Source organism: Melozone crissalis, unplaced genomic scaffold (genome assembly GCF_028551555.1).
Source record: "Melozone crissalis strain CALT ecotype California unplaced genomic scaffold, PUWL_Pcris_2 ptg000370l_1, whole genome shotgun sequence".
NCBI lineage: Eukaryota > Metazoa > Chordata > Aves > Passeriformes > Passerellidae > Melozone > Melozone crissalis.
In genome coordinates this window covers 282,875-308,842 of record NW_026536113.1, presented here as the reverse complement: position 1 = coordinate 308,842, position 25,968 = coordinate 282,875, and the positions used below count along the sequence as shown (strand labels likewise).

General features: G+C 38.6%; 1 protein-coding gene across 1 annotated transcript in view; it reads right to left on the bottom strand.

Moving 5' to 3' along the window:
• Nucleotides 1-25,968, bottom strand: part of LOC128950029 (inositol polyphosphate 4-phosphatase type II-like) — a 118,098-nt gene that overhangs the window by 24,540 nt on the left and 67,590 nt on the right. Inside the window, exons 11-17 of the mRNA XM_054294906.1 lie at nucleotides 20,268-20,412; nucleotides 12,017-12,188; nucleotides 11,023-11,147; nucleotides 9,990-10,107; nucleotides 8,162-8,302; nucleotides 5,516-5,613; nucleotides 1,750-1,862 (exon numbers count right to left, since the gene is read on the bottom strand). Coding sequence (XP_054150881.1) covers nucleotides 1,750-1,862; nucleotides 5,516-5,613; nucleotides 8,162-8,302; nucleotides 9,990-10,107; nucleotides 11,023-11,147; nucleotides 12,017-12,188; nucleotides 20,268-20,412 — 912 coding nt within the window. The remainder of the gene's footprint in view (nucleotides 1-1,749; nucleotides 1,863-5,515; nucleotides 5,614-8,161; nucleotides 8,303-9,989; nucleotides 10,108-11,022; nucleotides 11,148-12,016; nucleotides 12,189-20,267; nucleotides 20,413-25,968) is intronic.

The window sequence follows — 25,968 nt, the reverse complement described above, 5'->3', positions numbered from 1 at the left end:
GCGAGGGCTTCCAGACAGCTACAGCACTTCTCAAGAAGAAAACATCTTCTGGAAGTTAGTACCAGTACACTGAATTCCTGAATTTGACATGGGACTTTCATAACTATAAAAGAAACAGTTCCTTCACCGTTTCCTCACTGAATGCAGCAGCTGCCCTGTTCAATGAAAGCTAAATTGTCTGAATATCTGATGAATGAAGATATGGTGAGTCTTAACTCACAAACATGAATGTAGCAGACTAACTTCTTGTGAAGGTATGGAGTCAGACACATCTAACTTACATAGTTTTTATTTTCAACAGGTGAACTGTTCAATGTATGGCTCACAATTAATAAAGTTTAACAAATTGCTGCCATGGATTGTCTACTTTCACTTATACTTTGAAAAAGTTATAACACATAAAGGAAACATGACATTTTGGAGGATGATTCCTCCTCTTAGGAATCAATCTGTGGTTGTATCATTCCATTAGTTTATACTATTGTTTCAAATGATATTTTACTAGAAAAAGAAAAATTGAAGGAGAGCTTCTGTGCCCAAATCTACCATTTCCCAGATATAACCTGTCCTGAGAAAAGGTAATACTTTGCTTACACCTATCCCTGGGGAATCACAGCTGTAATGGTACAAAACCTCAAAATGTTTGTGAGAATGCAGCAAGGCAATAAACTACAGCAGGAATCACAAAAAGAAACTTCCCGCATTGGCTATCATGGGAGAGCTCGCAGGATGAACTGGAACATGAACTGAAACATGACCAGTGTCAGTCCAGCAAATAAGTGTTTCTTCATCTAATGCTAATTGCATTCTTAGAAATTCTATTAAACAATAAATACTATTAAATTCTATAAAAATCAGAAAATACTTAGAGCCTTTAAGTTCTTTGTGATACCATGGTGAGGACAATCTCAAAAGTTTAATTTAGGGAACCAATTAAGGGAATCTTACTTAGAATCCAAAGAGGTACAGGATAGTGAAGGAGAACCTATGAGTGTTTCTTCCATCATATAATTGAAAATTTTAAAAGTTAAATCTGTTTAAAAATTTGAACAGTTGCACTGGGATTTAAAACAAGTACTATATGATAATCTGCTTAAATAATTATGTGAAAGAACTGTTTCATTGAAGAGATTAATTCTCTTTGCACTAGTATCTTTGGAAGCCCCCGATTCATTGGGGCTATTCGATGTGAATGAGTCCTAAAAAAATTTTAAAATATTAAAAAATCATTTATAAAATAAAGTAAAAAAATCCCAGGTAATTATTCTGGATGAGTGATGGGCTCATATGTGGAATCTTGTACTTCCACTGCAATAAAAAAGTGATATTGCACAGCTACTGCACTGACAAAGTTTTCTTCTTACATCTTTTTCAATAAATAAATGGAATATAGAATAACAGTGTGTAGATCACTAGGACCAGAAATACACATTTCAGAAAGTTAAAGTAAGGGAACCAAGCAATCGTGTCCCACATCATACCTCAAGGACACTAAAAAATTATTTTGAGTAATTTTATATTATCAAAGAATGGATATCAAACAAATCACTCAAATTCTAGCAGGTTCTACCAGTTTAAAAAGTGAGAAAAAGAAATTGTCTGCAAAAAACTATTACAGCACATCTGCCTCCTTTAACCAGTGAGTTTTCCAGTCATTTCCTTAAAATCCATTGCAGTTACAAAGTCAGCAAGCTTATGAAAATGAGTTTATGGTTAGTTCATCAATTTCTTTGAAACAAGAGAGCTCACCGTTGCAGCCAGCCACATGATTTCTACATTCTTTCTCTTTTTGGCCTGGATATTTTGATGAAGACTTTCTAGCAATCCCTTTAAATCATTTTGTTCTTGAAAATGTGGTAAACCTGGGAAAAAAGGACGAAAAAAGTTGCTCATTTTGATAAGGTTGGTGATATGATTGTCCCGACTAAAGAACGCTCATGGTAAAGAACAGGTCTATTATTTACAGCCTTGTTTTGGAACACAGGATAGAAATTACCAGCTAAATATTTAAGGAATAAGCAAACCTTATGTCTTTTGAGTATTGCCTTGTCCTCCCTAAGATCTTCACGTGGAAATTTGAAGTATCTTCAACCTTTATCTTATAAATGGATGGTGAAAAACAAAACCAAATCTCTGCTGTAGTTCTGTTCATCAGCTATTACAGACATTCAAAAGAAATCAGAAAAATAAAAAAAAAACTGAGTGTATTACAACCTGCTTTGATGGGATGATTATTTTTTAAAATTAAAGTAAAAAATTAGGGTTTTGTTTTCAAATTGAAACATCTAGTTTTTGTTTTAAAATATGCCTTAGATTTTTCTATAATGTAAGATAAGGGTTAAACAGCACTTAGTATCCCCTCTAAAAAGTAACAAAGTATCTTTCTCCTGAAATTAAGTGGGGCTTTATTTTGAAGTAGAAAATAATTTCAAGTTTGCTTAAAATCCAAAAATTTACCTGCTTGTTCTGGGTATGGAATTTAAGTTGAAGTTTAATTTATCCTACATCTCCAGCAAAAATTCAAGAGTAGGCAATTTAATTTCCCCCTCTGTTTCATATGTATATAGAGGAGGGATTTTTCTAATGTTGCATTTATCCTTGCTAGTTCTGAAAATCAATAAAAACATGCAGAATCTGTTTTTTGAAATTATTTCTTCTCATGGTGGCAAAGTAAAAAGAATTTAAATCATAGTTATCACCAAATAAAGGGGCCAGAATCAAGTGGAACAAAGTGAAACTAAATTGATCAATGGATTTCTTCAAGCAGAGAAAGTAAATTATCCATCCAGTGAGGGGAAAAAACCCCACAACCCAAGCCCCAAACCCAAGCCCAAAAACTTATACTCAATTGGAAGAAAAAAAATGAGGGAAGTATTAATGAAGGTCAATATCCATTCTCCTAACGTGATCCAAGTTGGAATGATCCCTCTCATCAACAGGCTTTTACCTTTTACATCTAATAAATTCTGTAGTTTCCCTTACCCATGATTCATAGGAAGAAGTACTTTAAATCTATTCAAAAAGAACTAAGTTGCTCCAGTCATACTGTGCTGTCTAAAAAAACTCACAAACAAGAAAAAAAGAAAAAGGGAGGAAAACGTACATCCAGAATCTGTTTTGCAATAATTTTAATGTGGATTGTTTTACCTCTGTATCACAAGCTCTGATTGTACATTAGATAATGTAGAGCACATAAAACCACATCACACTCTGCTAGACTATTACACTTATGGGTGCATCTGTTTCTTTAAAACAGAGAGCACAAAATGGCAAAGATGCTTTGAGATGATGCAAATGTATCACTAAACATTCTATTGCTCCCAGTAGCTTTCCTTTGGGTCACAGCAGAAAACGTGACATCTCAGAGGGATGACTTCAGCACAGGTACAGCAAGAGTCTCCTAATTCACAGTACTGCCAAAGGGGTTGCACCTTGACTGGAAATGATCAATGGCCTAAACTCCTTGGGTCCCCCACAGTACCAAACCACCAAATCAGGCTGATAAGGGGGAGAAGCCTGGAAATACCAAACAGCCTTTTTGTTTTCAGGTACTTACGTACTACTAAACAACTATCTTACGTTTTTGGACCCTTACTGTCTTAGTATTTCTATAAAAGCAGTACCATTTTGAGCTATATTTGGTCAGCATTTTTGGTAGGAACCTTGCTGGAAACATGCTCTTATTTTCAGTTTCTGCTAAAAGAATTTAAGAAGTTAACAAATGGGTAAATGACGAAGTGTATGTTCATCCTAAAGACAGAAAGTCAGTGGATGCTTAGTTACAAGCAAGACTATTATTGCCAAGGAGAAATACAGACACAAGAGGAAAACTAACAGCAAAGGTGGCAATACCTTCCAGGGAGTGGGAAATTGAATTCTTTGAAAGGGAATATATGAATGAGGCAGCAGGCCAGGGAGGCTACCAAGGGTGGATCCAACAGCCTGGCAAATAGGGCTGCAAATGCTCAAATTCTGTTGGGCTTTTTGAGCACTGTTTGGAACTGACAGCTTTGGGAACACAGTCCTGCATTGATTTTGTAGCACAGATTTGGCATTATAGGAAATTATCTGGATAGGTGGGACAAAACCATCAAAAAGCCATCAATATTGAATGCCTCTCACGTGGCCCCAGCACCAGGGTTGCTGCCAGCCTTGTATGGAGGTTTGTCTTCCAGACGAGGGGGAACAGGAGTGGGATTAAGTCCTGCCACAAATGAACAAGTTTGAGAGCTTCCCTTTTTTCCCAGGGGGCTGGTTTAAAAGGCACATTTCTCCAAGGCAAAAGACTGACTCTGTATACTGGCAGGGAGCTACTGGGAAGGGCAGTGGAACCAAAAGATGCTTTATGTTCCACAAAAAATTGTATAAAGAAGAGACTGAGTTCTTAAAGGTAAAGAAAAAAAGCAAGAAAGTTATAATAACCAGAAAATACACGATGAACTAGACACAATTAGTTCTCAAAAGCCTTCACAGTCTGAAAGAAGTCCAGGAACTGTGTGGCTCACTAATAATCCTTCAGGAAGGCAGTACAAGTTTAAATTGTGTTAATGAAAAGTAGCCAATACTGTCTGCATGCAGTATTTTATAAAATAAAATCCATTTATGAGGTAGCAGATCTACCTTAGTCCTAACCTGCATGAGGTGAGTTTTTCGAGGATGTTTTCTTAGCAAGATTCCCCTCAATTAATCACCCAACTTATTGTATGAGTTTCTCTGTAGACATCCTGGAAATAAATACTAGGTCTGTGGGGGGATGGATGGGCATCCTGCCCATCATTTAGGAAGGGCTTTTGTTTCTGTCAAAATGATTAACAAATTAAAATCATCCTGATATAAGAGATAAACATGTATACATACGCATGTGATGTATTAAAGTTTTACATAGCATTTAAACATCAGGCAGTTAAATCTCCCACATTTGGGACTATAGTTTGGGCATTAAAACTAACAGGATTCGATTGATGCAGATGTTTTCTTCAGTCCTTGCTTCTGGCAATCAGAGTAACAGCATAGTAATGCTTATGTTTATAATACAGAAGTTCTACAGAAGTGGAATACAGGGCCTATTCCAATGAAACCTTGTCGTTCATATAATGATGATGTGGCTCATTGCTTGTATTTGATCTGCAGATTTCTCCATGGTTCACCAAACCTCAACATATTTTCAGAATAAGAACAGAGGGTATGACTGAAGCTGATGAAATTGCCCACCAAGTATTTATGTAAAAATACAGTAGGTACAGACTGTCCTCTACATGAAATATTAACAAACTTATTATTTTAATAACTTAAAATAGCTGTTCAGTTCATCATTCCTCTGTTTCATTTTCTCTGTAGTTTCTGCTGTGGCACAAGGCCTGAAATCACTCCTGAGACCAGCAGGGTCATGTACAGGTACAAAATGTTTAAATTTATGGAACAAGTTATGGGATTCTGCTAATATTACTGTCTTATAACCTTCTACCTACTCAAAGCTTTTCAAACCGATTTGGACATTGCATTATTTTGTACTCACAATCAGGAGGCATTTTTTCTGTAAATAACTTGTAATATTCTTTGAGAAGCTCTAAGTTTTCCTGGTTAATGTTTTCCTGCAAAGTGGTATCTCCAAACCTATGAAAATACACAATAAATTATGAAAAAAACCCAAAACCCACAAACAACAACAAAAGATAAATTATCCTTCATAGTTATTTCTTTGCATAAAGAAATAACTTTGGTGCTAAATGCATTAGATTTTGTCAAACATGCAGTAGTTAAGTTCTTGTATGCTTTGGAATTAATTTTTGGAAACGAGATCATCGCTGATGCATACTTCTTCCAAAAGTTTATTAACAAAGCAATCTATTTACAAACATGCAATAAGGCACTTATTCTTTTCCCCTCACAAATCGTGAATAAATGGAAAGGCACTTTGGGGGAATTCCAATTCCAAAAATTGGGTACCACAGGCAGAGAACACCAACTCTCCATCTCTTAGTGCTGCTACTGCTTAAGCATACCAATTTCTGTAAGAGCTGGATAATATGGAAGTGACACAAGATGGAAGAGAAGCTTATCTACAAAATAACTGTAGCTATAAAAACAAATATCTTTCTCTCTGAGACCAAGATTTCTACAACAGCCACATTTCACATGCCAAGAAACTAAATCTCACGGTACTACAAGAGATATGATTGTAAAGACACGAATGTCCCCATGACAATTAGGGCCATAGTTTTGAAATTCATCTTCAGAATAGATTTGAAACGGGAATGGAGGAGTACAGGAAGAGAGGCATGGGCAGATAAGTGAGAAACTCAGAGAGAAGGGGACACAGATCAGAAGATACCAAATATGCTGCTAAATTGGGAACAAGGGAAGCAAATATTTCAACAGGCCACAGGGAGAAGATGTAACTACTTCCTTAGTAGCCATTGCTGCACTGTCACATGAGAACATTTCTTTTAAATCGGAAACATTCTCAAGTGTATTCTATCAAAAAACAAATTAAAAGATTTTTTTTCTAATACAGTAACATTTCCTAGAAATTTGCCACGAAAGTGTTTTTATATTCTCAGGTTCTTTATCCCACAAACCCCTCCATGTTTTTAGCCATAAATCGTGTGTGGTGTTTTCAGTCTCAAAAACAAATGTACAACTTTAGGAGTTAAGCAGCATTTTGAATTAAGACAAAAGCAGACTGTAACTGCATGCATTAAAGCTGCTTCTGCATTGAACTTATTTTCTTGGCAGATATTAGTACATATCCATATTTATAAATATGCAGTTATTTTGTTTTCTCCTATGGCTTTCTTTGCACACAATGTAAAATGACCACTGGGAACAACACTTCCTGCCACTTCACTTGCAAGCCAGGCATCTTTTCATACCAACTCCTCTACAAGCCCCCAGGTAATCAGGCTATTTCTAAATGTTGTCAAATTTTTCCTCAGACTATTCATAACTCAGTCCTTCCTGCCTATCTCACTCGTGTAAGCTCCCACCAGCCTGCTTCTTGCTTACCACATCATGTCTTACCTCTTATTTTTTGAGTGTCCCACTCAGAACTGTCATGACTGATTTTGTTGGTTTTGCACATTATGAGTTTGGCCACGTCACTCCTCTCAGCACTTTTCTCTTTATGTCATCAGAATAACCTATTTTCATTTTCAAGAAGTTTCCAAGTTCTCTAACCAGCTATCCAGCTCTTTCACAGTAAAATGCCAGATTTTACTGTCTTTAGATTCAGTCTATGTCTCCCATTTCAACTTTCTGCCTAAATTTTCTCACATACCACCACTCAACTTGGAGAAGTGTCCCATAAACATTCACAAAGCTACCTAATGACATTCTTTAGTAGACTTCTTTAAAAGACTGGGTTTACTTGGCTGTCTACAGTGAACAGGAGATAAAATCCTGTGGTGTTTAACTTCTTGCCTATTACCCAGGTTAAGGATTTTCACTGTATCCCTCCATTACTCCAGCTACAGCTTTGCTATAAGCTTTTGGCTTAGAGCAAATGCAACCTCAAGATAAGCATTAGGTATTTTGGACGCTCTGTTAATAAAAGCAGCTAAAAGAAAAGAAGTTTTAACAAAGTAGCTGTCTGTATTGACATCTTGACTTCTACTTTGCAGTTTTAGCCCTGCACAAATGTGGTAATTTAACATGACTGACAGATACCCTTCTCTTGGAAGAGAAAATTAATACGTTGGTGAATCCATGACTATTTTTATACTAATTAATTAGTTTCCAGCAATCTGTTGCAGAGGAGTACTAATTTCTCTAGCTTATCACTTGTTTGGTCTCTTCAAACCCATCTTCAAGATGTAAGAATTTTGAATTTTCAAACTTGTGTGAGAATTTCAGAGTACTGCATACAACCAAAATTCTGCATCTGAAATAGAAATCCATTTTGCACCTGTATCCAAGAGAAACATGGCACCAACTCTGTGAAACGGAGCCCTGCTTATGATCTTATCTTCATCTGGACTTTTTCACTGTTCTACATTGCTTCATAGCTTGTGTTTATTTCCTTTAATACCTTTGAAAATACACACCGAGTCAATGTGAGATTGTCTAAGAGCAAATAACAAAGAAGATTTGTTTCTAATCCTGAGAGATAGCCTGTACCAGCATGGAGTACTTGGACAGAAAATGCAACGTGACTTTTCCTTACCTCTCTGCCAGTGTTTGCTGCTCATTGATTCCAACATTAAAGAGCACTGGATACATGCGAAGCAGCTTTCCCTCTTTAATCTCTTGTGGCAGCAGCTGAAACATCTTTGCTGGGAGCTGGACCTCTATAATGTAATGTTCACTAGCAACAATGAAAACAAGAGTGAGGATGGGGTTCTTGAATGTCAGGAAAAGTTTCTTCAGCCAGAGAATGGTTGAGCAGGTTGAACTGGCTCCCCTGGGAAGTGTCACAGCACCAAGCCTCACAGAGTTCAAGAAGCATCTGAACTCTCAGGCACGGGGTGTGATTCTTGGGAAGCCCTGTGCAAGGCCAGGAGTTGCACTTGATGATGCATATGGGTCCCTTCTAACTCAAAATATTCTGTGATTCTGTAAAGAATGTTCCAAAAGCGCCTCTAATAAAAGAATGGCTTCTAATAAAAGCATGTGAGCTCCTGAACAGAATTTCACCTCCCCTGGGTGGCTGGTGTCTACCACCCACACCAGATGATCAGTGCACTGCTAGACAGTGCCACACACTTTGGATTGATTTGTTTGTGCACACAGAATGTCAGGTTTAAGCACTTTCCTAGAAAAAACAATTACAAGTAAATATGCTGACTCTTCAAGATAAGAATTTGTAGTTTGATTTTTCTGTCTTGCATTTCTACAGTCTTTCACTCTCATTTATTGAGCCATACCATATAACAACCAAAATAAAAATGGAGGGTTTCTAAAAAAATTATTAGAAAATAACTAGATTTTCACCTTTTCATCTTTTCTTTTTACGGTTCACTTCCAATGCTGTTTGATAGGAGCAGTCTTATCACAGCTCTAAGAGGAATGGCACTCCTCCACATAAACCTTGTAGATTTTATTTTTAAAATTTTTTTAATTTTAATTATTCCCATTGTATTGCCTATCATATTCCAGCCTTCCTGTTATTTATTCAATCCCTTCTCAGAAAGCCCATATGATGAGAGTGAATCATCCAGATTAATTAAGTAAATCAGTGGTGAAAGCCCCCTTCAGAGGAAACATATATTTTCTAAAAGTTCCTGCTTTTAGCTGAATTTAATTTACAGTCATCTTAAGAGCAATGATACTATTAAGGAAGTGATTTTTGCAAAATAAAACTATTTGGAGCTTCAGACTAGAATAATAATAAAGATGAAAAATCCATTCCAATCTTGTTAACCCTCAAATAGCCAAAATAAACGGAGTATTGCAGTATATGTCCTGACATTCAGCAGTACTCACGTGAGATTCATAAAGGATAAGTGATTTTGTGCAAGGATTTCTGAGACTGCCTATGTCCTGTGTGATTTTCAGCAGCTAAAAAAGGCTTCCATTTTTAAAAGTGACTACTAAGTTTTTAATACTAAGTGGCATCGGAGTTTTTTGGTTTCCATCTTAAAAACAATCAAGGCCTAACTCTTGGAACTGCAGTTTCATTTCTCATGCTGAAATACAAATTCAGGACATTCAAAAGCAAAGTTTCTCAGTTAGAGACCACATTTGTAAACAATGGCCTTGTCACTTGTCCAGGGTTCAGTATCCATGTGTGAATAATGCACCAGCAGCTCTGCACAACACAGACGCTGCTCAGATTAATCTGTATTAGTAACTGGAACTTCAGCTTTTTATCAGGAGAGTAACCCAGAGCCTACTGGCTTTTAGAATCCCTACTAACTCACCTTCTAAAAAGTAAAACAATGCACTTTCAATAAAACAGAACTCAGCAACAAGAAAACCATTAGACGGGTTTCATGGGCTACAGATTAAAACTGCAGCTCAGTTTCCTGGGCTCCAAGAAACAAAGTTCTTACCGCCTTCCACTTATAATAGGCAAAAAATCTTCTGACTTGGCTTCAATTACTCTAAACATTACTTTCTGCAAATCTGAAATGCCCACAGCCATGTCTTCGAGCATCCCTGCTTCTTCACCTACATGAAAAGATTAAAGAGACTATTAACAGAGTTGGCAGATCAGTCACTGTATAGGTCAGGGCAAAGCAATATATTTTCCAGTCTGTGCATCTAAAAATCACAGTTCTAAATCCACATTACAGTAACCTACATAAAACCAGACTCATTTCTTGAACTGCTGACAATTCTGTGCCCTAAATGGTAACCATGAGTATTAAGCAATTCTGAAAATCAGCCTGCTCTATATAGACATAAAATAACCTCAGAAAAGCCATTTTTGTCTATTCTGAAAGTTTTCAAAAGGCTTTCCTGCTGATGGAGGACAAAGGTTTTGAGAATAAAAACAAGCATCATGTAAAATGAAGAAGACAGCTATCTCCAAATGAGCAACTGCATAATAAAGCTGCACAAATGCTAAATTCCTCTACTTTAGTCAAAATCTCTGATTCAGGGAATGATTCCAATAGATCTAGTTCAAAGTTTGAAAGATAAGGCAATTTCTCCCTCCAAATTTCCTTTTTAATACATATCAAATAATGGCATGTGTAACAAACTATGAAACTGTTTTCAGGCTATCTTCACATTATCAGCACTGGGGATCAGGGCCGAGGCTGATAAAAGCAGTAAGTGTTTAAATCTTCCGTTTGCATTAGTTTTATAAACCTGCTATTTTGGGTCAGGTCTGCATGGAACAATAAGCAGGCCGTGTTCTCTGAGGAACTCAGAATGAAACAGATTAATAACTTTTGCTGCAGAATTAACAACACAGTGTCAATGACTTCAGCTGTGCTATTATGTGCAAGTCTACTGTCTTGTAAGGACAAGATTTGATTCAGCAAGCCAAATAAGAGGCTTGCTGAGGTTAAAATAAGAACTTCCTGGGTAACTTCTGGGCAGGGAACATAAGGAACTTTGTCCAAGAGCAATACTTACTGTATGTGCTAAGGAGTCCTTCATACTGCACCAGCAATCCAACAGTGTGAAGCTGTTGTAAAAATCCTTGATCATGTAAACCTGTGTGCAATTTGATTGCAAAACCACAGACCAATCCAGCGAGTTGTAAAGATAATTAAAACATGTGCAAGAGTGTTACAAGACAAACAGATACAAGACATTTCAACTGTTACAAGACAAACAGTTAAAATGAGGCTTGCCATCATTATACACAACAGAGGTAGCACCTACATATTTGAGAAATCAGCATAGGTATTTCTGTTTAGTGACTAAGTACATGATTTCATAATAATGTATTTTGATGGGTTTTTTGGGGGTGTATAAAGTAGTGAAATATTCTGTTAAGGTATATTAGATAAGCTTAATTTGTTTTGTATCATTGTGTGTTATTTACACTGACATAAATAAGACCAGAACCTCACTTGTCAGGCTTCAAACATGCAAGACTGTGAATTAAACATGTGAATTCTGATGGATTTGAAAGTGGTTCAACATCTAATGTAACTGAATCTCCTAGGCAGCTGCCAACTTAAGAGAGAAATTAAGTGAAATGTTTAGAAAAAAATCTATCTGAAAAAAACATGATATACAGGAGAAGACATAAAGAGCTTCAGTTATTTGCCAAGAAAAGACAGTTCTAAGGAAAGACATGCTAATAGTATTTAAACACTTAAAACACTGCCACAAACTGAAAACAAATTGTCTTCTCCCTATTTCCAAGGTGACCAGGAGAAAAAAATCTCCCTGGCTTGGATGCTGCCTAGCCAGTACCATGGATTTCTACTTCCTATTTAATTTCTTACCACATTATAAATTATTTAGGTGAATATAATGGAAAATAAATGAAAAAGCTGTATCAAATTGTAAGGGAAAAAAAAAAAACCAATGAGAAAGAAACCCACAAACACTGGCATGAAGAGTATGCTTATAATTAGAGCAAGAGAAGGAAGTGAGCAACACAAGACAACCTACTGCTTGGCTGAAGACGATGTCTCTCCTCAGGGTCAGCATCAGGCACTGGGGCAAGCCACAGGCAAGTTCCTGGAGCAGGACAAAGGCCATGGACTGCTTGGCCCTGGTCACCACCTCTGCCATGCAGTCCTTCAGCGTGACCACCAGCGGGTACAGCTGCTCGTACCAGTCACCTACAACACGACAGGTCATCTGCTCCAGACTGGAAAACTCGCAGTGAAAAACCCTTCTTCACTAGGAAGGATGGCAGGAGCAGCTGTGCACATCACCCTTCCCTTTAAAACAACCCCTGCAGTTCTCCCCAGACCACTGTGGGACCACAAATGCCACTGGAGAACATACTTATAAGCAGGATTCCATCTTACCACTGGGAATGGGGTTAAATCCCTGGCCTGAATCCAACTGCACTCTGAAACAATGGCCTTTTCCAACAGTCCCAGCATCCCTGTAAAACTGGTATTCAAGTGTCACAAACAGAGTACACAGGGAAACACATAAAACCTCATTTAGCACACAGAGATTAATACAGTGGCGATGGAGTCTCCTTTCAGGACTCAGAACTGGCTATGTAAGAAATGAAATAGCATCAAAAATGCAAAACCAAAGAGAATAACCAAATATTTAAGAAAAGGTGGGTGCTGGAGGGTAAAACACAATAACAAATAGGTATCTGGAAGGGTATCACCTACTTAATCTACAGGCTGGAAATATAAAAAGCTTCAGACCATATTCCTTTTTTTTTAGATTCTATGTTGTTCTCTTTAAACATTTAGACATTTTGAACTCATTTTAGCTATTTCTATCAGAGAGATGCAGAGTATTTTGAAACATGTTTTTCTCTATGAAAATACACGCTAGGCATATTAAAAAAAACACTCATGAAATGATTGAAAAATGTGATTCCTTAATACATTACAAATGAAACAGTGATAACTAGGAATGGAGGAGAATTGGAACACCTTACACAAACTTGCCCAATAATCCCAGCTACTCCTGAATTTTATATGATTTAATAAAATCAGACCTGCCTGGTAGTTGCATATGGCTTTGCCTACCCCTAAGTTGAGCAAATAATAAAAACAAATAAATAAATCCCCCTCCTTCAGAATCTACATCTCAGTTTGATTGTACAGTTTGAAATGAGGGAAATCAACACTCTAGAAGAATCTATATAAAAGTTGGGAATGCAACTGACAATGCAACAGTCTATAATTGGCTCATATTTTCTGTAGGTCAGTGTAATTAAGAATCAATGATAATTAAAATCTGTTGTAATTAGGTGCAAGACAGCAGCGTGTTGTTTCAGGTAACATTCTGAGTCAGGCCAGTAAAACCTCATTAGAACTGAGGAAGTTCTTGAGGCAGAAGACAGCTGCCTGTTGCCAGTCAATTTGGCTGAGCTCCAGAAAAACACACAAATTAATAAAACTGCAGCCAAGAAGACTGCAGAGAGCTTTGAAAGCTGGGAGAAATTAGAGAAAGCAAGGAGCAGGAAAGGGGAACAAGGACAGAGCATGCACAGAGAATCGGATGAGCTCTTTGTTAACTTTGTGGTCAGACAACATGAGTTTTACCACAGTCATACATATTTAACCATGAGTAACACAGACTGAGGAAGCATTCCCTGGAAAAAAGCAGTTCTGAAGCGAGTGTCATCCTGACAAAACAGACCATGAGCCACCCCCAGGCACAAGCTCCAGGTGATTTTATACATGTCATTGGCTAACAGAGTGATGACACGCTGTGTGCCAAACGCTGGTGTACACGTTTTAGAGAGGCTGCTGGAAAAATGGAGAGCTTGCAGCGCAGAGCTACCAAGATTTAATCTCCTTAAGCTGATGAAAAAGACTGAGCAGCAACTTGATTTCCCCTCTTCCTGAGGAGAAAATAACAAGAACTAACTGTGGTGTTTATTCCAGGGAATAAAAGCAAAAGAACAACCAGAGGCTGCTGCAAAACACAGACGAGTTTAGAAATAAGGTAGACAAAAAAGTGTAATGTACTGGAAGCCAGTGTAGACAGATCAGGCAATCTAAAGTCTCAGTCAAATTACAATCCTTTATTAATTTAAGCAATATACATATGCCAATAAAAGCATCAGCAGCAAAGTAAGCTCAAAGTCTAAAGTCTAAGAGTTCTCTTAGAGTGACTCAGTAAATCATATTGTATACATTTTAGAATAAGATATTTTTCAGAATACCTTTGTAGAATCACTTCAGGAAAGGAATAATACAAATTATTGCTTTTAACACATTCATGGACTCACACACATTGAGCCTTCGGATCTCAACTTTCTTTTAAATTAAAATCACAGCGGAAAATTGTTTGAAGAAGGGGTGAAGAATTAACTGAATGAGTGACCATCTAAAAAAAGGAGATTAGAAGCAAGAACAGAAGCGACAAGGAGACTCCGGGATGACTGTCAGGTTGCTAAAATGACATGGGCAGCCTGTCAGTTTGGAACACTTAGCATCCAGAAGAACTGTCAGAGTCTCCGGATAAAGCAAAGAAACTCAGCACAAAAATAGAGCTAGTCAGCCACGGGAAACTAAAACAAGGCATGAAAACCAAACATATTAAATTAAAAAATTAAAGGATGAAACTAAAAGGACAGTACCACCGCTATGCAGTTAGAATGAGATTAAAACAAAAGTGCATGTTCCACAAAGCACTGAGTAAATATTCCATGTTCATTGCCAAGAGAGTGATGGCAGCTCAGTCTGTGACAGGATTTGCCCTTTGGTTACTGGAAAACGCCCTTCAGCCCCGTGTTCCTGTAATCAACAGGCTGTGCAGGCAAATGACCTGCTTAGCACCCAGCTAGTCAGTTCTGCGTGCTCATATCCAAGTTGCAATATGTCAAACCACATGTTAAATTTTATAAACTTTGGCAGAAAAGCAAGCTTCTGGTCTTTTCAAAGTCAGGCCCACTGAAATGCTCATTAAAATATGCTGGTAACCAAAAAGGATGCTTCAGCATAGTACTCCTATCTCCTTTAGCCCTAGCAACAGATTAAAAAAGCCAATTTTGTCACTGCTATTTGTGCCACCTAAAATCCATAAATTGCTTTAAGTCACTTCAAAACTTGAATGGTATGAAGTTAAAAAACCAAACCTTAAAGAAAAAGCAGAAGAATGCATAATGTTGTGCCCTTAAAGCAAAGGGGGGCACTACAGCCACACAAATGTAAGAAACACAAATATAAATGTGACGTATAAATGTAACAGCAGATACCCACGAGGTAACGTTTCACTTAAATTAATCACTCGCTACCTGATCATAAAAATATTCCATGACAGAATTGAAATAATTAGAGGTAAAAAAACATAAATGAGTTGTCTTTATATCACAAAGTGATCATTAGACAAACTCTGTTTTAATGAAAAAGGCAGGCAAATCAAACCAACCAACCAACACAGCAGCAGTAAATCCCTAAAATCAGCATGAAATAATTAACCCAGAATTTGATTTTACTGACTTAGGAAAGGAACAGTCTTTGAATTAATGTTTTTTTTTTTTTTAAAAGGGAGGTTTAAAAAGACAGAAGATTGCACATATTCAACTTTGCACCATAAAAAGGTCAGTGCCTTATTTCTTTATTTTGCCACGCAGCTCTTGGAGCTCAGCTGAACTGCAGCTGAGGGCTAAGCTCTTTGAAAAAGGAGGAGGCTTTGTACTCATAATGCTGCAGCAGTTCTTGCAGGAACAATAAAAACCTGAATAAGATTTCCTGGTGTTCCTGCACTTGAAGGTAGCAGTTTGCTTTGCACAGTTTGGGTGTCCAGAAATTTGGAATTCTTGGGATTTATTATTCCACTGCAACCATCCAAGATTTTCTCCACTGTCACATGGATTAATAGCTAAACCCAAAACCATCCAATAATACCTACATGAGCATCTCAGCATGCTTAGTCAGAGTGAAAACAGAAAGAGAGGACAAAGGTAATAAAAGACAAAGCTAAGAAAATCTAATACACTTTAAGCATAGGAAGGTTCTGTGAATGCTGTGCAACTAAATATTCTTATATCTTGTTTTAGTTTGTTGATTCAGTTAAACAGTCTTTCCCTTACATATTTTTCAGCTTCTGTTTTTAGCCAAAGTACTTAGAGAAAGTACTGCTGAAGGGGATTGTCTTGTATTCCTGGGCTACATTCAGCCCAGATAAGGATCCTATCAAAAAGAAAAGGATGACACAGAAGAGAGGGGAAAAGGGGAAAAAAAAGCATAAGTAAAACTTTTGTAAATACAAGCTTCAAAGAAAAGGAAGGAAAAATGTGAGGAAGAGGAAGGAAAGAGAAAGCTTTTCACATGTGACTGCTCTAAATAAATTATGTCTGCTGCTCAAGGACACAGACCACAGAAAAATTTTTCATCTTCATGACTAAACAATATTTTATAATAAAAGCTTTTCTGAAGATTCCAATAAAACTAGAGCACGGCTTTATTTCCCACAGAACATAGCTTTATTTCCCACTTCTACCAGCCTGCATTGGAAGGGATGCAACGAAAGATGTAGTCCCCATCCCCAGGGCAATGAAAGTCCGAAATTTTGAATCTAAACTTATATAGTCCCCAACAGGTATGAGATAATACAAGAAAAATAAACCCACATGTGTCTGTAGCAATGTGAGTATGAACAGAGGTCTCCTGTAATTCCAGCTAGGAAATGTGGCAATGTTCCCCAGGTGCTCTTTGCAAACCTATGCTGAAGGTTATCAAGGGCCAGTTCACGGAGCTCATGATTCCATAATTCACTTAAAGGCAAAATCCAGGTGCAATCACACTGGCAACTCAAATTGTTTGTGATGCTAGGTGGATCCTGTGTGTATCAAATGGGGGAGTCCTCACGCAGAGGCAGCGAGGGAACGGCTGGGTGGGAGCTCTGACAGGAGGCACGAGCAGCAGACAGAAACAGCAGCCACATGCAGCAGCCAAGCACAGACATCTGTCGGGGCTGTGCCAGCACCAGAGCCAACGCTGTGTTCCACTGGCACCTCTAATGCTGCAGGACAGGCTTTCACATCACAACTCTCACGGAAAACGAAAAGGCAAAAGTGAAAAGAATTTAATGTTGTCACATATTTCTCCAAGGCAAACCAGACTAGAGTCAGAAGAACAACAAAAAAGCCCTCTCCTTAAAAATCCTTCTACTCTTCCTGATTTATCCTGCAGAGGATTCATAATCCTGCGACTGATGAAACCATAGCATGTTACCTTGGTAACTGTAACTCAAATTCAGTCTTTAGAATACACTCAAAGGTCAGACTGCATGAAAAGTTAAGGCTAAGGAAGGTATAATTCACATTGAAAGGCAGAGTACAGCAAAAAAAAGTGCTCCAGTATCTCCAATTACAAAGATTCCAAACAACAAATATAAACATGTTTGAAAAAAGAGAGTAAGATCACACAATGCCATAGTCACTGAGACTGCAAATATCAACCTACTTTAGGAAACTCTGAATATATGTTACAACAATATCTAAATTAATATGAAAATGCTATTGCATCAAAATATTGTCATAATATTTTCTATCATCTAAAATGAACAGATGTGCATTTTTTGAAAGGTCTTTCATTGCTATATGCTACAAAAAACCAGTCAGGTTCACTAAATAAGCAAAAATTTAATCTCATACTTCAAGGCTTATTTGTTATTATTTTGTTCAAAACTCTGCATTCTTTTTCTTACAAAAGCAGCCCAATTTCTCTGAGTATCAACTAAAGCAGTTTCAGACTTAAAGATCAACCTGTGCCATATATTTGCAGTATTAATGAAATACATTATGCTCAAATATGCTCAAATTATGTATAATATATAAGCAAGATGTGGCAAGCTTTTCATTTATGTCACGTTTGTGAATTTTAAGTAGTGCAAAAGTCTGTTATTTTAGAAATGTATCTATGGGCGTACACAGTGTGATTTTGTATCTAGGAAAATGCTGTGAACTCATAATCAGGCTTCAAGTTTAAAATGAAGCAGAATTAAAGCCAAATTTGTAACTGTAAACTTGGAATCTCAACCTCTGTGTAGTTGCTTCACAGTGCAGCCTTAGGGTTTCACGTTAAATTTCAGAGAGGGAGATGCAGAGAAAAACAAACATCTACACCCACACTCTCATAGAGAAGTCAAGCATGAAAAATTCTGGCCCCAAAGTTTTGAAAATCATTAGGGAACCAACTTTGGCACACACCTGGAAAGCTCTTCGGAAAGCTCCATCTTTCAAGTTAGTCCTATAAAAGAAAGCAATTTTAAAACGTCTCCATCTCTATGTGACCTTGAAAGTCCTATAAACTGTCCAAGGCATTCCTAAAACGATGTCTTACTCAAAAAGGACATGAAAACACAGCAGTTTGCCCCACAGATCTCTGCAGCTCTCATGTGAGGGAGTGTTAGAGAACTTTCAGGACAGCTCAACAAAAGCACTGCTCTCACTGAAGGACACCTGTACTTATTCAAGAGAAATAGGGATGGCTCTGAAATGAAGAAAAAAGCAAGGATTTATTCCAGCATCATAGCAGTTGGATATTTTTTGTGTCTTTGGCCCACCAGCTCCAGAAGACAACCTCTCAGCTGGATGAAGCTCATCTAAAATTTTCTAACCATCACTATTATCATTATTGCTAAGCAAGAGCTACCTTTCATTCTACTTGATGACTTGATGGCTGCCTTATTACAGTACTTTAAATGATGCAACTTTGCTTTTTCCTTTTTTGTTTTTGGCTTGTGACCTAAAAGTTGTAACCAATATTTCATTTGCCTGTGCTGGTTAAATCCATAACACGGCGTATAGCAGAGGAGATACTCAGGGGGTTGAAGAGAGTGAAGGAAATTAGGGAAAAGTCTGTAAAAGTCTGTAAAAGGCCCACCATCTAAGGATTCTCCCAAGTTCAAAACTACACCTACCTAGCTGTTGAATATTTGTACTTTCTCTGAGGAAGGCGGGAAAGGTGTAGAAAGCTGTGTTGATATTTTTCACCTGCAAGCCTTCACTAGAGAGCAGAGATTATATCACCCTCCTGTCTAACATTACATGCCTGGTAGACAGAAACTTAGAGAACCAAACAGATAAGGAATAAGCTGCTCTCTGAACAAATCACACAAAATCAAGTCCAACACATCTTGCACTGAAAACAAGGATGCCAGGACTCCAGCATAAACCTCTCACACTGGTAAAATGCAGATGTTACAGCTGCATTAAAAATCAATACTACAACCAGAATTCACAGATCTCACCAGTACTACACAAATGACATAAAACTTTAAAAGTGATTTTAATTCTTGTTGTGTAAGAAATAAATTACAAGTGAGTACTGATAACTTTAAAAGTCTTTATATAAAATGATGTAATTAAATTCCGTGGAGAACATGTAAGGGAAGACACAGGATAAAATGCACAATGAAAAAAAAGAAAATTGAAACTATACAAAACTGTACAAAATAAAGCAGTTGTGTTGGTTTGTTGTTTTGTATGGGGAGTTGATTTATTTAGCCAAAGAGTGGCACAAAGGTTGGCTCTGATGTCCTTCCATTAGGACTACTACCACCATCACTAAGGATCTGTTTCATTTATTGCAACACACTTTCAGACTAGAAAATCCCATTAGACTTATTAAGCAGATATAATCTATGCATCAAGAATGCAAACATGAATCATAGGAGAAGATCAGAAGAAGATCAGAAGATGAGAAGGAGAAGATCAGAAGGTGACAAGGACCCTTGTCACAAAATTTTCTTTACATCATCCCACTGAATTATTCCATTTGACCTTTTGACACAGGCTGACAGGTATATCCAGGTAAACATGAATTTTATCAAATCAGAAAATAAAACTCAGTATATCACCTCAGAAAAGCAGAAGCATTTGCAGGAGAATGACACTGATTCAGAATGTTCACCTTTCCTTACAAATTTTCTATGGGGTAAGACACAGTCCAATTTTTTTTTTCCTCAAAATACTACACGCAAGTAAAATCTAGAGTAAATTAAATTACATCAGCCTACAAAAAGAAAAGACTGTAGTTTCAAAAGGTTTACACTCTAGCACAAACAACTGCACATGGCAAGCAGTCTGAGCACACATTAAAGCTGTACTTTGATAAATAACCTCCCACAAATGTGTAAACCTTGCCATTAGCACTCTCATCAAAGATACTATGGAGTCTTCTCTAGATGACTTTTCTGTAGCTGTGCAAATTTTTCTTTACTCTTGTCAATGACTAAAAAAAAAAAAATTAGGGGAGGTTGCTTACCGCCTGTATGCAACACCTTGCAATCTTCTGCTGAAGGCTCATTTTCACCCTCTTTGATGTTGCTGATGTTGTCCTTTTCAAGCAGCCTGTCCACCATGGCAATAAGGCAGTTCAAACTCTTTGCCACGTTGGCCCAGACCCTGTCCTGAAAAGACCAGAATTATCACTGCATGTTACTGCAGAAAAAAAACCAAAAAGGGACAATAGTAAGTTATTCATGATGTTAGCATACGACTGCTCCTCTCATCCTTCAGCCTATTACCAACCTGAGCCTTTTTCATGGAGATTCTCTTGCAGCGTAAATGAACCCAAACTTTTATGGTTTTAGACACTGTGCACAAGCGCTTCAAACTCGACATAATGCGGACAAAGTTTCAGGTCTAATAGCAAGGAACTGAGCAGCTTGTCTATTTAAATGATACCTTAAGAGTACAGACACACTCAAAGCTTGACAAATGAAACCTTGTGTGGGCCAGTTTTGTCACAGTGTTTAATAACCTCTTTTTGATAATTTAACATATCCTGTATTTTATCACATCAGTTACTCTGCTGAAGAAAATGTTAATTCAAGGACTAAAATGAGAAACTTGCTGTCATGGCATATTTATTAGCTAACACAATTTCAGTTTTGTTCCTCACCTCTCACACAAACTGCAACCGTCACACTTAACTGAGTTTACAATAGGAGAATTAGGGAAGTAATAGAGAGGTACAAAAAGTTCTGTACAAGCAGAGAGGAAAAGAAATCATGTGGAGCATAAGAAAGAGCTGTTATGGATAATCAAAGCTTTTGCACCCACTTTTGCAGCACTGAATAAGAAGGAAGAAACCAAGCCATACAAGTAATGAGGCTGTTCACAAGACAAGCAATCAGACTAAAACCAAACCATAACAAACCCACAGAAACCACCCTTCCCTCTCCAAGTATATGTTTCAATGCTGAGTCATTCTGAAAGTATTGCAGAGCAACCAGAGTTTGCTTGAGGGTTAAAAATGGGAATTTAACATCACTGCTTTGTTTTGTATTTTACAGAGCCAGAAGCATTATGTATTTGTCAGGTCTTCAGGCAGAAAAATGAAGTTGCAAAAATACCAAGAGAGAAGGTTAAAGAAAACTGAGAACTCAGAGAAATAGCATAGTTCCGTTTAAATGGCAACCCTTGGATTTTGAGTGGAGGCAAATCTAGAGCCACTGCTAAGGCAAACATTTATATCTAATGTCGCTTTTCAACTATATGCCTTGCTTCAGCCTGACTAGAGGGATCTTATCTTATGCCCTGCTCCCTCCTCCTGAGGACACAAAAGACTGAGGGCAGGTATAGATTCCTTCAAAAGTTTCCTCCTCTATGCACTTCAAGCAATCCTGAAAAAACATTTACAATATGTGTGAAACTACTGATTTTTACCGCCCACAAGCATAATTCTGGGGAGAAGGATTCTATGAAGAATCCTCCAGAGTATAAGGGAGCTTCAGAGCTTTCAGTCACTGAAGTTGCTGAGGAATATGCAAGTGAGGTTGCTCAGAGAAGTTGGAGCAATCTAATTTCCCTTTTCTTTTGTGTGATGGGGGAACTTAATTCCTGCACAAAAAAAGCATTAAGCTCTTAAAGAGCATCTGGAGTTATTGCACAAGCAACACAAATATGAGCCCTTGTTTCACATCGGAAAGAGCACTTTTTTCAAACCAACTATTAACCCAGCATTGAGATGATTTCTATACAATATTCCCACAAACGTTCCCTGAGGGTTTAGAAGCGAAATTCATAAACATCTGTTGACAGAAAGCTCACTCTTATTATCATGTATCTGGCTTTTTTATATACAAGCAACTGAGAGGGAGCAAGGGCCTGTTTCACAGCCCCTTTTCTCCACACAGGAGGCTCCTGGGATTGTGGGCAGATAGAAAATGTAGAGGCATCTATTTATCATTCATTGAGATGTTATTCTGTCTGCACCAAAGGCAGTCACGTTTATCTAAGAAGGCTGTTGAAATTCTGCAGTTTGGCAGGAACAATTTTCAAGTAAAACTGCAGTTTCCCATCACTGAAAATCAAGTGGCTTCTATGATTCTCCATGAGAAGAAATTAATCCGTTTCTTTGTTGGAGAATTTTGCTCAGACATGGCTTGAAGGAAAAAAGGCCATGAAAATATACAGCTGATTGAAAAGTAAAAGGCAGCTGTAAACAGCAAAGTTCTCAGGCTTGTTTTTAATAACAAGTAAATACCTTGTCCTTGGGTAGTGATGGGAAAGCAGTGACAAACATGGAGGCCTTGAGAACAGTTAATAACAGGATGAGAAACACAAGTTTTGGTCTCAATAACAAACCACAGGTATTGAAAACAAGAGGAGGGGTTGCTGTGTAATCTGTAGCCAATGATGAGCTCGGGTTTTGCAATATGTATGAACTTAATTAACACGGTTATAAAAATGTGCATGTTAGATCAATAAATTGGAGTTCGATGCTGATCAATTAAGATGGGCCGTCTCCCTTCACTTCGTCACTTCTTATTGTCATCTTTTACTACTTCCAGAATATTTTCCTGTAGCCTAGCACTGACCTTTCATCTTCTTAAGCAGATGAAAAGATGGAAAGGCAGGCCTTGGCATCAGTGAAAGCTGGGCACCTCTCCTAGGACAATTAAAAATGAGCCTGTAAAATAATTCTCTTTCATTCATCCAACTGAAAAAATTGTAATTAAGTTCCATCTGATCAGAAAGTATCATTAAAAACTAAGACACCTTCCTCATTTCAGAGAGCAGGAATGGACACTCCTTTCTGTCACTGCACCTGACTGGATGTCTTCCTTCTAAACACTGCCAGCCAGTGGAGTCCCAGAGGCTGTTTCTGTTTTTAAAGGATTCTCAGCCTTTCCGAATTCACCACAGAGCTCCTCAGTCACTTCTTGTCCCTCCATACACACCACTTCAGCTGTGTGCTTTGCTTGTGCCATGTATGGCACAGCATCTGCACGTCCAAGCACTCTGAAGATGCTGTGTCGCCTTCATTTCAGTGGATATTCAGATAATTCCTTTGAAGCCCTAAAGCAGATAGCCTTCCAGAAGTAATGGGTTAAAACATAGAATGAGAAGCATGTAAAGAAGGGCCTGGCACTAGAACACACGGAGAAAGCACAGCACCAGGAAAACAGAGCAATAAATTAGATAAAAGGTAGAGCATCATGACAGGGGAAGAGATAAGTATAGGAGAAACTAATAAGCTAAGCAGGTTTAGAGCCAGCAATGTCAAAACGACCCTATGGGTTTTGCCAAGCCACGGGATCCAAGCCAAATACACCGGGAATTGACCAAATTAGGAAAAGAGTTCAAAAGTTTAAAGAGGAAGACTCATCAGAAAGACCCCGTCTATGATGAAGGCAACAGGAACGACCACCTGAAAATTCCCCAAAAGAGATGTCTCCACCTACGCTCCGCCCACGCTCCGCCTACACCACGCCCCATATGAATATGCATGATTATGTATCTGATCTGATGTAATTCTATACCCAAAATTGTATATAAGACTTGCTTTGCTATGAGAACTCAGAAATCCATTTTGTGATTTCTCCGACGCGTCGCTAATAAAAATACCTCCTGCTTAATTGACTTAAGCTGAGTCTGATTAGGCAGTCACCCTGCCTGTTTGGGGCAAAATTTGGCATCATTTTCTGGCGACCACGAAGGGACGTATGCCACCAGACAGGAGATCCAAGCCTTAAGGGTCCTCTCCCGGGCCCGGGTCTGGGGTCGGGGTCTTCTGGGCGCCTCTGACGGCTTTTCGTCGGGAGAAGCTCCTTCCCTGGACCGGTGCTCTCGGATGGACGCTGGCTGCATCTCCTGCTCAATTAAGAGGTATTTGAATTGCCTATTGGCTTTAAGAGGTATTTGAATTGTTTGTTGGTTTTGGGATAAAGCGCTTTGTTTGGAAAACGAGGGTCAGACGTGACCGCTCGCAGGGTAAGCCGGAGGGACGCCTCGGTAAAAATCCCTGATTTTACGGGTTAAAGTCCCGTAAATACGGGTTAAAGTCCCGTAAATAGAGTACAAAAGGAAACGACTAGGTTGTGGTAGAGAAGAGTTGAACTTGGTATCCTTGGTTTGTTTTGCTGTATGGGAGATTGCCTATTGTTCTTTGAGAGCGGGAGAAAGATGTGTTAATTGGTGGTTTTATGTGTTTGTCTTATGTGTCCGCTGTAAAATTTTATAGGGGATGCTTTTATTACTTTCTATGTAAACAGATTGGAAATGTATGTGCATGAACTTGGCAAACTGGTATCTCACGGTCTGCAGGCGACCTCTCGTGGCCCTACCTGGTAAACAGTCTGTTTCTGATATAGACCATAAGGCAGGAACTGTTTCATAAAGATGTGTGGGTGAGAGTGAATGAGACGCAGCATCGCTGCGAAGCGAGAGGGAGTCCCGCTCCGCATTTCCTGTTCTTCGCGAGAAGCCAGGTCGGAAACGGACAAAGCGATTGGAAATTGTGTGTATGAAGAGTTAAAATCAATTGACATACAGTATTTGCAAAAAGAGACTGTTCCGGTTAAACAGAAAACGCAGACACAGGGAATAGCCATGGGAAGCCAACAGAGTAAAGATATAAATATGAAAACCCCTTTAGGATGTATCTTAAAACACTGGAAGGACCTGGGAGGGATTCCAGGGGGAAACATAAGTAAAAAAACACTTCTTAAGTATTGCACACAATGGTGGCCTCTGTACCGTCTTGATGACGGAGAAAAGTGGCCACCAGAGGGGACAACTAACTATAATACCATTTTACAACTTATGCTCTTCCTCCGACGGCTCAATAAATGGGATGAGGTAATATACGCAGACATGTTTTTCACCCTAAGGAATAAACCTGAGTGGCAAAAGGGATGTGGAATTAATGTAGCCCCTCAGGACCCCCTAGTATTGGCTTTGGAAAGAGATAAGAAAGGTCCGAAGTCAAAGGACCGTTGCTGTGATGCATGCAGTATTGGACAGCAGTGTCTCAAGTTAACAAGGAGGGATAGTGGAAAGGAGAGCGAAATAAGCTTGTGGGAATACCATCCATTCGCTCCAGGGCGGGAAGGACCCCTTCCCGGACCAAAAGAGGAACAAGGGGATCCTAGCCCATTAAAGGAATTGGAGCAGTGGTGGAAATCTAAGTTTGGATGCAGTCCTCAGAAACTAGACAACGGCTGGGAGGAGGGTAGCCCATCAAAATCGGGGATTAGCGAGGGAAAGGGCAGCCCTCAGGAACTAGGTAGCCCACAGGGGTCGGGGAGCTATGTTGACAGCCCACCCAGACTGGAGCTCGAAAGGGAAGAAGGCAGTCCATTGGGAGAAGAGAGCCGGGGGGAGACACGCAGCCCGCCCAAGCTTAGTCCATACGGGGATAGTAACACATCCAGAAATGGGGGTGACTGTAGAATGGAAACTAACACACCAAGGACTGGTGTTTGCAGAATGGAAACCAGCACACCAAAGGCTGGGGACAAGAGCGACTCATGGGGGGGCGACGTCCCTGAATTAAAATATAAGGGGAGTGGTAATGTGACATGCGAAAAGGAGACAGAGAACAACTCGCAGAGATTGAGTATAATAATACAGATAAAGGATAAAAGAGATGGGAAAGCAGCAGAGGATGAGAGGGGTAGTAGCCCGGGGCAGGATAAGGGTCGACAGATATTAGGGGGACGACAGACCCAGGACGG